Raw genomic sequence first — 18277 nt, 5'->3', positions numbered from 1 at the left:
TTGATCTTACTGTTTCCCCTTCCTGGAATGCCCGCATCTTCATCTCCATCTCATGAAATCAGTCATTCTTGTCCTTAAAGGTCCCCCTCCAATATGTCTTTCTTGCAGAAGCCCTCTCCAGGAAAGTTCCAGAGGCCAAAGGAACCTTCAGCCTCAGTCAGAATGAATGTTTTTTTCCACCATACTCCATTTATGTCACCATTGTAACACTTTCCTCAGTCTTCCATATTTTGTGGTTCTGGTTATCTGGATAAACATCTGATCCCAGCACTTTGGGAGGCCGAGGCAGGTGGATCATGAGGTCAGGAGTTCGAGACCACCCTGGCCAACATGGTGAAACTCCAGCTCAACTGAAAATACAAAAATTAGCCGGGCATGGTGATGTGTGCCTATAATCCCAGCTACTTGGGAGGCTGAGGCAGGAGAATTGCTTGAACCCGGGAGGCAGAGGTTGCAGTGAGCCGAGATCGCACCACTGCACTCCAGCCTGGGCAACAGAGCAAGACTCTGTCTCAGAAAAAAAAAAAAAATACAACATCTAACACCTCTCCTTGAAATCAAGACCCTTGACTTCCTTTTCTGTCACCACCTTGCACATCATGGGCACTTAATAAAAGATTGTCATTATTGTGAATCAGTTGGTGTGAGATTTCCTATTAAGCTGTCATGCTTCCTACATTGTGTCATCAAGAGCTAACTGTTCTTTTACAACTTACTCACTGTTTTACCTAAATATCTAGGGGATATTTTTGAAATGCACAATTTGAATTCTCAAGCTGCTAATTTTGAGAATTATGACAATGCTTTGTTGTCAGGGTTGGAAACTTTTCTCCTTTTCCCCTCCCAGATCCTTGTCATGTTGTCATTAGCCAAGGTAATTAATTGGTAGTATTTTTCAAGAGAGACCATCCTTTCTTTAAAAGCCCTGTGTCAAAAAGAGAAGAGCCGTTTGGATATGTGCTGTTTGTTTGCAAGCCATCTGCAATATAAAAAAACAAGAAACAGATTGCAGAACCTGGTACTGTTGGTTATTTTCTATACATTAGGAAAAATTGAAATGTCAACAACTTCTTCTAAAATAATGTATTGTTAAAAAGGAAATCCATCTATCTGCATGGTACCCCAGTTTTGTTTATTTTTCCAACCATGGGCTCTTGTGTTTCTCAGCTCTTCTTCATGCATCTCCTCCCCAATTTTGCGGAGTGCTGGTGGGATCAAGTCATTCTGGACATCCTGTTGTGCAATGGCGGTGGCATTTGGCTGGGCATGGTCGTTTGCCGGTTTTTAGAGATGAGGACTTACCACTGGGCAAGCTTCAAGTGAGTTGCCTTTTTTTTGGATTTTAGTCACAGTTTTTCATGATATATATTTAATTGTTTTGGTAGGAATCCATTTTAGTATGGTCTTTGATGATAAGGAATAAATTCCATGTTAATAACTGAAACTCATAAATGATTATAAACCTGATTTCAAGCATTTGTCCAGAAAATGCTCAATCATTTATGATTTTCTCTTTGTCACCCTATGTATTCAGGGGGTCCTAACACCATCCTCCTAATTCAAAAGATTTCTCAAATCCACCCCCTCTTTTTTATCCCGACTGCCTCAGCCTTCATTCAGACTCCCATCCCTGGATCAATTCATCTCTGTTTCCAGGTTAAGTCCTCCAGTCCTTCCCACACCATTGCTTGAGTGATCTTTTTAAGAACATCAGATTCATCATGTCATTCCCCTGTGATGGCTTCTCATGGTCTTTGGTCATGGTCAATACATCCATTGCCCCAGTAAGGAGATCCTTTCTCTACACCCTCCCAGGCAACCGAGAGTCTGTTTGTGCACACGCTCCCCTCTCTTCACCTGAGATTTGGCCTGTGTACCCATAGGCCAGCCTGATAATCCTTTTCTTTGCTGACTCAGCTCACTTGCCACCCAGGAAGTTCTCTGACTGGTTTTAAGTTGCATGCCCCACTATGCTTCCAGTAGAGGACAGTCATACCGCCGGCATTGCTTTATCCTGCTTTGTTAAACTTGCTTCTCATTTTGCAGCACGAATCATGCCATTGATAAGGAAGAATAATGGTACTGATAATGAAAGTTGTGGTTGCTTCAATTGTGTTTAAAACTTTGTTTTCTGTATAACAAAATAGCATTTTCCCACATCATTAAATATTCTTCTAAAACATGATTTTAAAGGGCTTCTTTGTACTTCAACATATGGATAAACCATGTAGTATTTAACCAGTTCCATTTTATGGTCGTTTAGTTGTTTCAAAGTTTTTGCTTTCATAATGAAGACTGGAGTGATCATTCTTGGACATATATCTTGGTGTGCATCACCTTTTTTTTGGTAAATAAATTCTTAGAGTGTACCAATTTATAATCTCATCTATAATATATATGTATATCTATTTCACTATTTCCTTGAACTGCATTTTTAAACCTTTGTCAAATTTATCACACATAAAATTGCGTGATACTGGATTTCTATCAATTTCTATTGGATTTACCCTCTTTTATTTGTGCTTTCTACAGATTAAGCTTATTAACACTTTCCCATAAATATGACTTTATTTTCCACTTTGTCACCCCCTTTTTTTTGTTTGTTTTTTTTGAGATGGAGTCTCACTCTGTCACCCAGGCTGTAGTGCAGTGGTGCAATCTCGGCTCACTGCAGCCTCCGCCTCCCGGGTTCAAGCAATTCTCCTGCCTCAGCCTCTCAAGTAGCTGGGACTTCAGGTGCGTGCCTCCACGCGTGGCTAATTTTTGTTTTTAGTAGAGATGGGGTTTCACCATGTTGGCCAGGCTGGTCTCGAACTCCTGACCTCAGGTAATCACCCTCCTCGGCATCTCAAAGTGTTGGGATTACAGGCGTGAGCCACTGCGCCCAGCCCGTCATCCCCTTTTAAACTAGTTTGTAGTGGATTTTTTTATTTAAACATCAAAAATACTGTTAATCTTTTTGTTTAGGTAAATATTAATCAGTATTTTCTTCTAGTTCTTTTTTTTTTTTTTTTTTTTTTTTTTTGAGATGGGAGTTTCGCTCTTGTTGCCCAGGCTGGAATGCAATGGCACGATCTCGACTTACTGCAACCACCGCCTCCCAGGTTCAAGTGATTTTCCTCCCTCAGCCTCCCGAGTAGCTGGGATTAGCCACCACGCCCGGCTAATTTTTTTGTGTGTTTTAGGAGAAACGGGGTTTCTCTATGTTGGTCAGGCTGGTCTCGAACTTCTGACCTCAGGTGATCCGCCCCCCTCAGCCTCCCAAAGTTCTGGGATTACAGGCGTGAGCACCGTGACCAGCCTTTCTTCTAGTTCTTTATTGGGTTTACTTGTTTTAAGTATTTAATCTGTCTCAAATTTATTTTGGTATATGATGTGAGGAGGAGATTTCACAATGTTTTTGCCATTGGTTAACCAGTTTTCCCCATCCCTTTTATTACTAAACCTTTCTTTGGTCACTGACTTGCAAGGACACTTTTTAATATATTTAATTTTAATTCTAATTTTTATGTATTTGTTTTTTTGAGACAGAGTCTTGCTCTGTCACCCAGGCTGGAGTGCAATGGTACAATCTCAACTCACTACAACCTCCACTTCCCGGGTTTAAGCAGTTCTCCTGCGTCAGCCTCCCAAGTGCCTGTAATCCCCAGGTGGGATTACAGGCATGCACCACCACACTCGGCTAATTTTTGTATTGTTAGTAGAGACAGGGTTTCTCCATGTTGGCCAGGCTAGTCTCGAACTCCCAACCTCAGGTGATCTGCCTTACGCGGCCTCCCAAAGTGCTGGGATTACAGGTATGAGCCACCATGCCCAGCCACTTTTTAATATATTTAAGGCAGCATTTAACCTAATAAAAATAGTAGCCATGCTTCAAGTATTGCTCCAAGCAAGCTTCACAAGCAGTATCTCATTTGAGCCTTGAATCAGTCCTGAGGGTAGACACTGTTATTCTCTTCATTTTAGGAATGATGTGATACTGAGGCTTAGGTTTAGTAATTTGCCTAAGGACACACAGCTAGCAAGCAGCTGAGTCGGAATTTGCACCAGGATGTCTGCTTTCCTTGTTGTTGTTGTTGTTGTTGTTTTTGAGACAGAGTCTCACTCTGTCGCCTAGGCTGGAGTGCAGTGGCACAATCTCGGCTCACTGCAACCTCTGTCTCCCAGGTTCAAGTGATTCTCCTGCCTCAGCCTCCCAAATAGCTGGGACTGCAGGCACCCGCCACCACACCTGGTTAATTTTTGTATTTTTAGTAGAGACAGGGTTTCACCATGTTGGCCAGGCTGGTCTCAAACTCCTGACCTCAAGTGATCTGCCAGCCTCAGCCTCCCAAAGTGCTGGGATTAGAGGCGTGAGCCACTGTGCCTGGCCTCAGGATGTTTGCTTTCTTGAACACTGCTACAATATACTTCCTTGTTTTCTTATGTTTGTGCTTGAAATTTGACTTCAGAATCATTTTGTCAAGTTCCCATGGCATAAGCCCAACTAATAAACAACAACAAAAAATCCTATTGGTGGTTTTTTAAAGTAATATTAAATGTATAAATGAATACAGATTAAGTTGAATTAACCTCTTTGCTGTATTAAATATTCTGATTCTTGATCACACTGCATCTCTCTTTATTCCCATTTTCTTCTCAGTCTTTCTATGCACTTTGCTATTTCTACAGTACAAGTCTTTTGTAGTTCTTGTTTATTTTTGGATAGTCTCTATTTTTTGCTGCCAGTGTGCCGCAGATCTTCTTGCTGTGATGTTTTCTCAGTACGAGTTTGTTGGTGGATAGGTGGGTGGATGAAGGAACAGCCCTGGTTTCCTGTCACTCTCCCTGCTCCCACCAACTAGAACAGAAGGCCTGACTGGTTGGTGCTTGTGCCTCCAAGCACTTAGCACAATGTTGGAGACGTAAAAGTTCATGATATAAATATTTGTGGAATTAAAGACTCTTTACCAGTTATTAAATAGTATTTATTATACCTTGGGTTTTGGCTCTCCTGGACTAGTACAGGAAGGGCTGGAGTCTACACCCACTCCTCATGCTGAGTGTGCCAGCCACTTGCTGTCTCTGGGCCTTAATGTCCGCATTTGTAAACTGTAGGACTGTTTAGTTCTTTCATGGGTGTGTGAAACTTTTAATTGAGTGATTTCGAGGATGCAAATGAAGAAAGGTTAAATATCACTGTTCATCAACCCAAAATGTTTGCTGCTTTGGGGAAGAAATAGGGTAAAGAAGTGATGTGGGTGATGCAAGAATATGGAGTGTGTGCAGTTTTACATGGGAGACAAGCAGTGGGTGAGAACAGGCTCCTTGCTGCCCTGTGCCTGTCATCAATGAGATTCCCCATTGAGTGTGCTTCTGTCACCTGCTTTACCTGTATAGAGAGACTTTGGAGACACAATTCAAATAAAAAGCAGTCTCTTTGTCCAGAGCATTTATTATAAAAATCATCAGCACACAGGATTTTTTTCTTGTGCTTTGTTTTTCCCACTGCCTTATCTCTGGATTTTCACCGGAGCCATTCTCTTCTTACAGGGACATTCATACCACCACTGGGAAGATCAAGAGAGCTGTACTGCAGTTCACTCCTGCTAGCTGGACCTATGTTCGATGGTTTGACCCCAAATCTTCTTTTCAGAGAGTAGCTGGAGTGTACCTTTTCATGATCATCTGGCAGGTATTTTTTCAGATGCCCAGAAGTTGGGAGGAAAACAAAAACTAAAATAAAAACTTTTTAGGAATTTAGAGTTAACGTTAGTTTACATTGCTTTTCAGCTCCATACTTTACAAGATATAATATTCTGCAGCTGGCATGTAGGATAATTAAGCAAAGTGATATTATTATGCCTAAGGTCTTGCCTCATTGTGAAGACAGTTTTAAAATATGGATCTTTGAATTACAAATTAGAAACAGATTAGATTCCGTGAAATAATTTGTGTCTAGCATCCATCATCCAATGAGTTAGGCATTGGATTGCTTTTTAGAATGATCATTTTCAAGACCAAAGAAACAAATGAGAAGGCTTTTCTTACATTCCTAATTCAGTGTTTATTGGTTAAAATTGTTCCTCAGCTGTTACCAGTTTGGGTAATCTGTAGGGTGCTAAATGAGTGCCGGGGAATTGGAGCCTTTTGCTGAGTCCTCCAGAGTGTTGTCCTCCGTGAAGAGAAGCTATATTTCCAAGTGGCCCACTTCACGACGGAAGTGATTCCGACAGCCCAGGGTCTTGGCAAAAGATTATCAAGCATTTGTGTTTCTGAGAGACAGCAATTTTTTCTGATGCTCCTGGCCCCAGGTTGTTTCACAACTTTTGGAAAGTAGCCAAGGGATCTTTCGGAAAGTAGCCTGAAGAGGATCTTTCAGAATCATCAGAAATTATGTTTTGGACACGTAAACACAAAATACTCCCAATATAAGGAAAAAATTAGCAGATGTCCCTTTTAGGACAGACGATCTTCCTTGTTCACACAGAGACAATGCCCATCTCAATAAATGAAGTTTATGCATACAGAAGTGTATGTGAATAGTTAAGTAAGTAATCACAATGGTTTGGAGAGGTCAGTATCTTTAAAAACAGGACGTAGATGGATTGGGATTAAGCTTTGCCTTATCAGGCCCAATGTCACGGAAAGCAGAAGCTTTCTTTTATTACAAGGAGGAATGATTGGATGTGGCAAGGAGAGTAGTATAGTGCCGTTAGGGTGGAACCACCTGGTGGTATGCGATGGAGCACACTGTTCCCATGAGTGTGAGCACTGCACTGGGATCAGCTTTCCATATGTGATATTAATTAGAAGACTATTTTTTATTTTGTGTCCTTGAAGTCAGTGCTATGGGAAAACAACATGCATTTTGTGGAATTGTAATGAACCTGCCAGTTCATGTACTGTGTTCTCCTAGCACAGTGACCGTTCCATAATCTCCATCCCTTGCTTGCTACCTGGAGCTGGGCTCCAGGCAGAGAGCAGCCACATCCCAGCCACAAGATATTTTGTGCTACTCATCATGATGAACTGCATGAGGATGCTAACCTCAGGGAAAAGTACTACTGCTCCCAGCTGAAACTTGGACCAACCCTTCACACCCACTTTTAAGGACTGCCTTTGGTAGAGGATCTGCTCTGTCCCAGGCGTGTGCTGCATAAGTCCATCGTCATCTCTCAGATGTGTCTCCAGCTTCTTTTTCTGCTTTTTTTTTTTTTTTTTTTTTGAGACGGAGTCTTGCTCTGTCGCCCAGGCTGGAGTGCAGTGGCGCGATCTCGGCTCACTGCAAGCTCCGCCTCCCAGGTTCATGCCATTCTCCTGCCTCAGCCTCTCCGAGTAGCTGGGACTACAGGCGCCCGCCACCACGCCCGGCTAATTTTTTTTGTATTTTTAGTAGAGACAGGGTTTCACCGTGGTCTTGATCTCCTGACCTCGTGATCCGCCCTCCTCGGCCTCCCAAAGTGCTGGGATTACAAGCGTAAGCCACCGCGCCCAGCCTTTGCTTTTTTTTTCAGATGGAGTTTTACTCTTATCACCCAAGTTGGAGTGCAATGGCGCGATCTCAGCCCACTGCAACCTGCAACCTCTGCCTTCCAGGTTCAAGCAATTCTCCTGTCTCAGCCTCCTGAGTAGCTAGGATTATAGGCGCCCACCACCACGCCTGGCTACTGTTTGTATTTTTAGTAGAGATGAAAGTTCACCATGTTGGCCAGGCTGGTCTCAAACAACTTACCTCAGGTGATCTGCCCGCCTCAGGCTCCCAAAGTGCTGGGGTTACAGGCATGAGCCACCGTGCGTGGCCTCAAGCCTCTTTTGATTATTAAAGAGCTTACTTATCTACATTTGGAATTCTGTTAGACCTGGCCTGATTTCTGTAAGGCAGCGTAGGTGCTCTGTGGCACAGGTTTGCTTTTATGACTTCTGTATGCTCAAAGCATTTCTCTCCTGACTATCCCAGTGGATCACATGTGTGAGCTGAGTAACAATCATTCAAACCAGGAAACATGACAAATAGCTGATATCCTGTGCCCCTATGTGCCCATCCACCACCCCTGCCACCTCTCCCTAGGCCTCCAGTTGCTCCCTGCCCATAATGTACTGGCTGTTAACTAGTTTGAGTAGCAATCCTTGGAAGACCACATCTATTCTCTGAAAATGCTTTGAACATACCAATTATTTCTAATTGTAGAATGTCTATTTAAGGAATAGAGGATTTTGAATTAGCATGAGGTACCAGGTTGACTAATTTCTCCGTCTTTTTCAGCTGACTGAGTTGAATACCTTCTTCTTGAAGCATATCTTTGTGTTCCAAGCCAGTCATCCATTAAGTTGGGGTAGAATTCTCTTTATTGGTGGCATCACGGCTCCCACAGTGAGGTAATTCTGCGCAAGCCCGACTGTCATATGAGAACATTAACTTGCTTTAGATTGTCCTGTTTAGCATAAGGAAAGTCACATAAACTAGCAGATTTTCCATGAAAATGCCACCGTAAAGAATTATACATCCAGAATATGAAGAAAATGTTTTGTTCTCAGATGTCAGTAACATTAACCAGACATTTAAAAAGAGAGGCACTTGATCAACACCACACCAATAGTACTATCCATTGTTATCAGATTCCTTTACAGTCTTGGACTGCTGATCTTTTTTTCTCCTATAACATCATGTTAGAAAAAAACAACAGTGTAGTGATGCTGAGTTTTTTAAAAATGAGATTACTGGAAAAATGCACACTTTTTATGGTAGAACTGAAGTCATAAATGACATTATTTTTTGAATAAGACTTTTAGCTTTTTCAGACCCAATTAATTTAATTTCCTTTTAAAAAGGCGCTTCCTGTAGTCCTCTAGGACAACTGAGATAAGCTTGGGTGTTCCCGCCATTATTCCCCTGGATTAATGTGGGGCCCTAGAGGTGAGGCTTATTCAGACACCATCCCTCAAGTAGACTGGGCCTAGTGCAGTTCAAAGCAAGCATTTTCCTTTGTTTCATTTTTCCTATTTAGAAATGGCATTTGAGTTTTATAACTAATACGGAATACTGGCATTAATGAGTAGCAACACCAAAGATCTGCCAAAGCTACAAATATAATTTAAGCAGTTAAAAGAGTTAGCTTTTCAGAAGCTCTAAGATTGTTTATTTCATTATTTTTAATGTGCTTGCAAACCCCATAAGCAGCGGGCCTCACTTGCCAAGGACGGTAGACCTACACCTTGGTCAAACAGACCTTCCAGCCAGCACCTCTTCATGTCATCATTCATTATTACAAAAAAAAAAAAACAAAAAAAAAACTCCAGATTCTGGATTCAACAAACCAAGTAAGACATGTCCAAGTCCTGAGGAGTTAAGCCTAACATTCCCATCTGTTCTTTTTGTTATGACCAAAATGGAAAAGAAGAGTGAGTGAGCCAGCAGCCCTTTGAAACTTAATAGATTAGTGGTCTATTGCAGTCATTATCTCATAAATCCTGTTTTTTCTTAATGGTTTAGAGTCCCCATTTAAAATGTAATTTAATTTGAGACTTTACAATTTTTTTCAGGAAAGATTCACCGCAGCTCTTTCATAAAATTAAGAGCAATCAATAAAGTCAGTAAGAATGGAAAGAATTTTCTTCTTAGAAGAAAATAGCAAATCGTATGTGATTTATCATGAAATTTCAGTATTAAACATTCCAAAATAAAAACTAGACACTAAAAATCCAATGTTTTGAACTTTTGAGAGATCCTCAAAATTTTACAATGCCCTATGGATTTCTCCACAACTCTCTTTGTTTAAAAAATCAGACACTTCCTGTGCCCTTACACTGTTTGAGGCAGTTCCCATGTAAGGAGGTTCTTTGACAAGTTACTCCAAAAGATGGATGTGCTGCTAATGGATTTTTAACACAGCCACCCCATTTAGCAAATGTTAGGTCCCGAGAGGAGAGAGAGTTTAGAGGCTTCAGTGTAAATCATAACATCTCCAGCTTCTTCCTTTTTTATTAGACTTTCACACGAATCTGCTTTGAGAAGATACTTGAGTGAACATGCTTTTAATCTGATACTATAAAGTACAATATAAGGAAATGGGTCCAGTTAGAGGGTAAAGTAGCTAAAATGATCAAGACATTTTAGGTCATGACAATATGAAGTTAGAGGAAAAGCTACATTCTTTAGAATTCTTCACTCTGGTCTTTGGGGTGAGGAGACAGTAGTTTATGGATGAGCTTCAGGTATCCGTGAATCCTCTGAACTTTAATGCAAAGTGTTATGCCTTTCTTTCATCAAATCGTCAAAGAGTCAGTGACCCCAAAAAGGTGATGAGTTCCTGGTTCAGATGCTACTGCTGAAGGGGTAGATTGAGTTTCAGGGGTACTTACAAGACTCCAAGCCATGCTGTACCACACAGAAGCCACTCACCACATGTGGCTATTGAGCACTAGGGATGTGGTCAGTCCACAATGAAATGTGCCGTGCACGGAAACTGCACACCAGACTTTGAAGAGTTGGGGCCAAAACAGAATATAAAATACCTCATTATAATGTTTTAATATATTTGTTTAAATATTAGTTTAACATATTAATAAAATGGATTTTGTATGTTCCTTTTTACTTTTTTTAACATGTCTACTGGAAAATTTAAAATTGCATTTATGGCTTGCATTATATTTCTACCGGATGGTGCTGTTCTGAGCCTTTCAACACCATGTCATTGCCTGTTTTTTTCTGAACTTGTCAGTAACATTCCAAGTCATTGACATTCAATGGCAATGAGATATAGCTGGGGTCCCATTCCAGTTTCTGAAAGCCAAAAATCTGTATATTTTTTGCCTGGTTACAATCAGCAACCTTTGTTCTGGAGAGAGCCAGAGGAGACAACCAATGGACAGTGCTGCTCACTCTCTGGAGTCACCTCCACGGAGCTAGACATGGAAACACCTACCTGGGGTTGCTTTGCAGCGCTGTGGAAGTCTTACCACTGAATCCAGACTGCCTTTGCCAATAATCTGGCTCTTTTTCGTGTTTTTGTTTTTTTTGTTTTTTTTTTAAGGCTAGTCAAGTGAAGCAGTGGGAGTGGAAAAGGAACAAAGAAATCTGTAAATGGTTGTGATCAGTTAGTTGTAAACACCCCGGCACTCAGACCAGACAAGAATCTGGCTCTTAAATGATGCTCCCCTCCCTCCAGCCTAACCAAAACGCTGAATCTCTTACAGGAATGTTTTAACAGGCACTGGCTTTCTCTTCTCCTGAACAGAACTAGACCAGGCAGCCTGACATGGGACAAGGAGGGACGTTTTTTACATTCACTCTGTCAAAGTGATTTAATTATGTCCTGACTTGCTGGTCTTCCAGCAGCTCTCAATGAATTCCAACTTTGTTCTTTCAGACAGTACTACGCTTACCTCACCGACACACAGTGCAAGCGCGTAGGTACACAGTGCTGGGTGTTTGGGTGAGTAATCTGTTATTGTGGAGATTTAAAAACCACTTAAGCCCTACATTTCTTTGGGTATTTCTTGACCCTGTGTTAAGAGCCTTTCAGTATAATTTTTCTATGAAGGCAGGTGGACAAGATTTTATCTATATCTAGATATATCTTTTCATCTTTAATATTCCCTTTTCTGATTTAAGTTAAGAATAGTTACTTGGCAAATTATAAAACAAGAGTATAGAAATGGCTCTCTTATTTTGGCTAGGCGCAGTGGCTCACACCTGTAATCCTATCACTTTGGGAGCCCGAGGTGGGCAGATCACTTGAGTCCAGGAATTCGAGACTAGCCTGGTCAACATGGCGAAACCCTGTCTCTATTAAAAGTACAAAAATTAGCTGGTTGAGGCTGAGGCAGGAGAATCGCTTGAACCCGGGAGACTGAGGTTTCAGTGAGCCAAGATCGCGCCACTGCACTGCACTCCAGCCTGGGCGATAGAGTGAGACTCCATGTCAAAAAAACAAACAAACAAAAAGAAATGGATCTCTCTCTTTATTTTTTTTGAGATGGAGTTTCACTCTGTCCCAGGCTGGAGTGCAGTGGCATGATTTCAGTTCACTGCAACCTCTGCCTTCTGGGCTCAAGTGATTCTCCTGCCTCAGCCTCCCGAGTAGCTGGGATTACAGGTGCGCACCACCACACCCTACTAATTTTTGTATTTTTAGTAGAGACGGGGTTTCATCATGTTGGTCAGGATGGTTTCTAACTCCTGACCTCATGATCTGACCCCCTTGGCCTCCCAAAGTGCTGGGATTACAGGCATGAGCCACCGCGCCCGGCCTTGGCTCTCTTTTTTTTTTTTTTTTTTTTAAATTAGGAAATCAGATGGTATTTCCCATAGACAACTCTGAGACTTTGTTTTATGAAATACATTAGAGAGAAAATGGATTGGTTGCATTCCTTCTGGATGTATCTTGACTTTGGAATGCCATCCTGTTATGGGCTGACCCACACCCCATATTATTGTCACATCAAAAGGGCCCCTTGGAACAGCTGCTTGCTATATACTGAAGTATAATTTTATTGTTCCAAAGAGAACTAACATACAGCAGCATGGTCACAATGGTCTTGTTATAGATTCAAATGCTATATCTTTTTTTTTTTTCTTTTTGAGACGGAGTGCTCTGTCGCCAGGCTGGAGTACAGTGGCGTGATCTCAGCTCACTGCAACCTCCGCCTCCCGGGTTCAAGCGATTCTCCTGCCTCAGCCTCCCAAGTAGCTGGGACTACAGGCGTGTGCCACCACACCCAGCTAATTTTTGTATTTTTAGTAGAGATGGGGTTTCACCATGTTGGCCAAGATGGTCTCGAGCTCTTGAACCTCATGATCCACCCACCTTCTGCCTCCCAAAGTGCTGGAATTACAGGTGTGAGCCACCGCGCCCAGCCTCAATTTAATTTATTATTTAACTGATGAGAAAGAGACCTTAGGTTATCTAGCTTAACCTCTTGCTGTTAAATGTGAGACCGTCTTGAATATCTCCGGTAAGTTGTTTTTCTACTTAACGTCAGCAACAATTTACCATCCCATTTAGTGACTGAAGTTCCAGAGACATCCAGCAAATCTGTACATGAAGTTCAATCCCCAAGGTGGCTTAGCTTCAAGACCTAATCAAGGTTCTAAATGGAGTGTGAGAGTATAAAGAAAAATTGAGGAAAACCCATTATAGAGAAGAAATTACTTTTCACAGATTTGTAAACAGTACATTCTTCCAATTAAAAAGTAATACATGCACAATGATAAAAATTCAGAAAAGGATCTAGAAGGAACTAAAGATCACCCAAAGAAGTCGACCATTTAGAGATAATTGTTGTTAATATATTAATGTCATTCCTTTCCATTTTTCTATGTATGTATGTATGTGTTTCCAGCTGTCATCTAGATTCTGAAGGGTGACATAGTTTTAAAGGCTAAAAATGTTGATACTCAGGTTAGATTTAGGCAGGTTCCTCCCGACTCCTAGAAGACTAAGGGCCATTGTCATTTGTTTCTCATAAGTCCTATGGTGTAAGCTGATTTTCTTACCCAAAGTGGTTGCAGCTTAAAGAGTAATAAAATGGATTTGGTTTCCTTTGTTCATGATATAGCAGGAGGGAGAATTCACACATCTCCCAGATTTCTGACACAGCAGAGGCGGCGCTCCCGCTTCATGTGCGAGGGCCCTGTGTACTGGAAGAAGGGATGTGGGCCCCTCCTTCTAAAGGATTGTCCGAGGAGGAAATGGTCTTTCTGCATTTGAGCTCTTCTCTCCCCCTCACACATTCTTTCCACGTGCGTTTTGCTTTCATATTTAAAAGTCCTTAGCAAGGTCCTATTATTCTGCTGTGGAGTGGACTTTTTCCCACAGAATTGTATCGATTTACATGTTGAGGAAAATAAGTGGGTCAGAGAGAGAGGTCGCATCATGACAAAGTTTCTTTCTAATTGGACAGCCATGAAACACCATCCCCACAGTGGGAGAAACGGCAAAGGTAAACTCCACCGTGGTGGCTCATGCCTGTAATCTCAGCAGTCCAGGAGGCTGAGGTGGGAGGATCGCTTGAGGCCAGGAGGTTGAGACTAGCCTGGGTAACATAGCGAGACATTGTCTCCACGAGAAGTTTTTTAAGTTAGCCAGGCATGATGGCACACGCCTGTAGTCTGCTACTGTGGAGGCTGAGGCAGGAGGATCACTTGAACCCAGGAGGTCAAGCCTGCATTGAGCTATGATTGTGCCTCTGCACTCCCACCCCCATGACAGAGCAAGACCCTGTCTCTCTTTTTAAAAAAAAAAAAAAGGAAAAAAGTAAACAATGCCAAAGAGTGGTAAACACTGCCCCAGAAAGTTGTGCCTTGTTTGAAAGTGATTAAAATAGTGAAATGCAAAGGAGAGATCACTGGGCTTAGTATGCTTTACTGAGAATTGAGAACTCCCGGAACAGTGTGAGACCGAGATTGAAGAATCTTGTGAGAACCAGTGAGCTATGCTGAAAAATAATAAAGCCCTCCTCATAAATCACACCCAGTGGATCCTCCTGTGTGCGTGAACAGCCGTGAGAGCTGCCCCCTGCACAGTCCACTGCCAGCCAGGGAAGGTGAAACGGGAGCCACAGCCTCCTGCTCTCCTGACCCCGGAGGCCACCCACTTCTTTCCTCTGCCCCAGCTCTACCTCCCCACCATTTTGTCATTATTTCCTCTCCTATCAAAACAGAAAACACTGAAGTGTGTGGTTTCCTTTAATCACTAGTAGCTGCTTTATAGCTTTCTTTTCACTAATTTTGGAATGATCTCAGACTTTGGTAAGGTGGAGAAATGAGAGGGAGCAGTGCCGTAAATAGTGACTGTTGCCTTTTGGGAGGTGGAAGGGGGAAGGCAAAGGTCAAACAGGATAACCTGCCTGGAGTTCTTTTCCAGCACTCCACCCTTTTTCTTCTGAAGAGGGTACTTTCTCTTCTGTAAAGATGGTATCCTCAAAATGTTTTTATGAATTACTTGCTGTTGTAGCTAAATACATGTCATCCCTAACAGTTGTGCCATAGACTGAGCTTTTAAACCTTTTATACGAAAGGTGTTGCACTCAGCAGAGAGAGGGCACCATCCAGCAAGGGAATGGGATCCCTAGCAGGGAGAAAGCAGCTGCGTGGAAAGGTCAGCTCTTTCTCTATTTAGATGTCACATGATGTTCCTTCAGCTCAGTGGGAGTTTTGGGGCCAGACTGATGTGAACAAATTCTCCAGGTGTGGGGTTTATGTCATCTTTGTCTTTTCCCCACTCCACCCCGATTAGAATTGAGCTTCTTTGCCTCAGAAAGAGAGTATTGGCCCAGTTTAAATAGAAGCAGCGTTTTATCACCTGGTCCTGGGAGGAAGGTGGCCAAGCGTTGGCTGAACAGGAGTGCACAGCTGCTTTTCCTCTTCCTGGGAGTGCATGGGGTGGGCCCTCATGGGAGAGTGAGCCTACCCTTCCTGAGGGCCCAGGACTGCATCCTGCCTCCCAGAGGCGGCCAGAGCTTGCTCTTCACCCGACCAGTTTCCTCACTGCCTGTTATCCCACCTCTGCTAATATGTCCATCACAATAAGTTCCCACCTCTGCTGCTCTCCAAGGTCAGCTCCAAACCAGCCAGTCCTTTCCTCATCCTCTTCTTGGATCTTCTGCACAGTATCTGCCTTCTTGAAACTGTCCTCTTCCCTCTACAATATCTGTCCTGTATTTCCTCTCACTTTTCTGTTTTCAATTCCCTTTGCCGGCTTCCCATTCTACCCCTGTCTCCTCCTTACAATTTCTCATAATTGTGCTTTTGTTCTATTGTTCTTCCAGGCCCATGGTTCAGGCTTTCTTTCTTTTTAAATTTTATTTCTTTTGAGACAGGGTCTTGCTGTGTTGCCCAGGCTGGAGTTGAGTGGCAGTGATCACAGCTCACTGCAGCCTTGACCTCCCAGACTCAAGCAATCCTCCCATGTCAGCCTCCTAAGTAGCTGGGACTATAGGCACGCACCACAATGTCCAGCTAATTATATTTTAGTTTTTGTAGAGACGGGGTTTCACCATGTTGCCCAGGCTGGTCTTGAACTCCTGGACTCAAGCAGTCCTCCCACCTTGACCTCTCAAAGTGATGGGATTACAGGCATTGGCCACGGCACCCAGCCTAGACTGTCTGTCTTAAGGGTAGATGCAACTATGAGCATGAGCTTCCTTCTAGGGAGAGGGTGCAAACACAGGGGAACAGATGTTGGGAGGAGGGTCCCTTCCCAGCACAAGGGAGTCACTGCTGTCCTGCTCGTATAGCTTTATAGCCAGTTCCCCTTCTCCTCGTGACTGTGTCTGTTCATCCTCCCTTTATCTTGCCACACCCCACCCCCTGCACTCAAGTGCACCTCCATTGACATCTCAGAAGCTCTGACAGTAGTTACATTTGAGACGGAGTCTCGCTCTGTCGCCCAGGCTGGAGTGCAGTGGCGCCATCTCGGCTCATTGCAAGCTCCGCCTCCCGGGTTCATGCCATTCTCCTGCCTCAGCCTCCCGAGTAGCTGGGACTACAGGTGCCTGTCACCTCGCCCGGCTAATTTTTTGTATTTTTAGTAGAGACGGGGTTTCACCATGTTAGCCAGGATGCTCTCGATCTCCTGACCTCGTGATCTGCCCACCTCAGCTTCCCAAAGTGCTGGGATTACAGGCGTGAGCCACCACACCCAGCCTACAAAGCTTTTTTTCAGCAGCCAATCCCCTTTCTTCAAATGGCATCTTGCCCCAAATCCTACTAAGTATCTAAACGACTAAGCAGAACAGTTCTGGGTTTGCCACCCAAGACCCGCTTCTCCCCTCCCCTCCTTGTGCCGGGGATTCTTTGGAAGTTAGAAAGTTCAGAGGAGCACAATAGGAATTGTATCTATTGTTTATGCCACACTTAGCTCTTGCTTCCTCCAAAAAGGTGTCTTTGCCCACCCTAATCAGAACTAGAAGCTCACTCCTGAACTTGGAGAACCCTTCCTGGCATCCTGTGTGATTGTGTGGTCATTGAGTTAACATGGATACACATATCATCTCCACTATTGGAGGCTGGGCCCTGGCTGCCAGGAGAGGGGGTCTCCCACACTCTGAGCCATCCAGGGATTGCTTGTGCAGCCATGGAGCAGTGTGTGTGGGATGCAGCAGCCAGGTACCCGGCCTCCATGTCACTGGCATTGCTGTGGCATCCTCAGAATCCACGTGCAGGCCCATTGGCAAGCCAAAATCTCTTCTTCTGCTTCTCAAGTTTGGCTCATACACCCAGCTCACACACACGAGCCTAGAGCTTTCATGCCCCAGATTCCTACAACAACCCTGCCACCATGCCTGCTCCACTCAACTCACCGAAGAGTTCCTGACTCTGGGCTCGACATTAACATCATCTTTTTTCCCACCTTCTGGAACTGGCTTCACAAATCGGGGGTGCTGGGAGTACGTGCGCCAGTAAGCAGCCCTAGGTCAGGAATCTCTAGTGCCTGCTCCCAGCAGAAGCACCTCAGGCTGCCCAAATGTTTATTTGCCTTTTAACCCTGCTAAACCAAGATACAGGATGGTGGATGGCATCAAAGGGAGTGGAGGCCCTGACTGAATTCCATTAAGCCACATTTGGCCACCTAGCTTAGCCTGGGAAAGATCAGAGAGATTTAAACTGAACTGAGTAAAGGGACCTATTGCTGAGCTATGCGGAGGAAACCCCAGCACCCCCAGGGGTGAGGAGGTAGGAGGAGGTATGTAGTCTCACACTGGCAGGCTTAATACAGGCTCCCACTGTGCTGAAGCCTCAGGCCTCAGCCCTAAACTAGCCACTCTTGGTAGAAAAGTAATGTTAGCCTTCTGGAAGGGTGCTGTTGATAAGGACTCCCCCTAGTGGGCCAGAGGTAATGGTGGGGGCAGTGGCTGGTGGTTAAAAGAGCCCATGTGATTGCTGGGTTCCCACCACTTCTCACCATCTCCACAGCCCTGACCCGGGGCCCCATGTCTGGATGAGTACAGTAGCCTCCCTGCTTCTGCTCTTGTCTTCTCACACAGTTCTGTTCAGCCAGCAGAAGGTTCTCGAATGTTCATCACCACACTGTTCACAATAGCAAAGACATGGAATCCACCTAGGTGCCCATCAGTGGTGGACTGGATAAAGCAAATGTGGTACATAGACACCATGGAATAATACACAGCCATAAAAAAGAACGGGATCATGTCCTTTGTAGCAACATGGGTGCAGCTGGAGGCCATAATCCTAAGCAGGAAAAATAAACCAAATACTGCATATGCTCACTTAAAAGTGGGAGCTAAACATTGAGTACACATGGACATAAACATCAGAGTAATAAACACTGCTGAC

The 18277-nt window shown here is 43.6% G+C and overlaps 1 protein-coding gene across 1 annotated transcript in view; it reads left to right on the top strand.

Annotated features, from left to right (window-relative positions):
• Window positions 1-18277, top strand: part of PTDSS1 (phosphatidylserine synthase 1) — a 73276-nt gene that overhangs the window by 37020 nt on the left and 17979 nt on the right. The window contains exons 6-9 of the mRNA XM_003268333.4: window positions 1168-1319; window positions 5533-5674; window positions 8246-8358; window positions 11349-11414. Of these exons, the coding sequence (XP_003268381.2) occupies window positions 1168-1319; window positions 5533-5674; window positions 8246-8358; window positions 11349-11414 (473 nt within the window). The remainder of the gene's footprint in view (window positions 1-1167; window positions 1320-5532; window positions 5675-8245; window positions 8359-11348; window positions 11415-18277) is intronic.

The sequence above is a fragment of the Nomascus leucogenys genome, chromosome 16 (assembly GCF_006542625.1).
Source record: "Nomascus leucogenys isolate Asia chromosome 16, Asia_NLE_v1, whole genome shotgun sequence".
In the NCBI taxonomy this organism is placed as follows: Eukaryota; Metazoa; Chordata; class Mammalia; order Primates; family Hylobatidae; genus Nomascus; species Nomascus leucogenys.
Note: the sequence above shows the minus strand (reverse complement) of the source record. Positions and strands in the feature narration are given on the sequence as shown.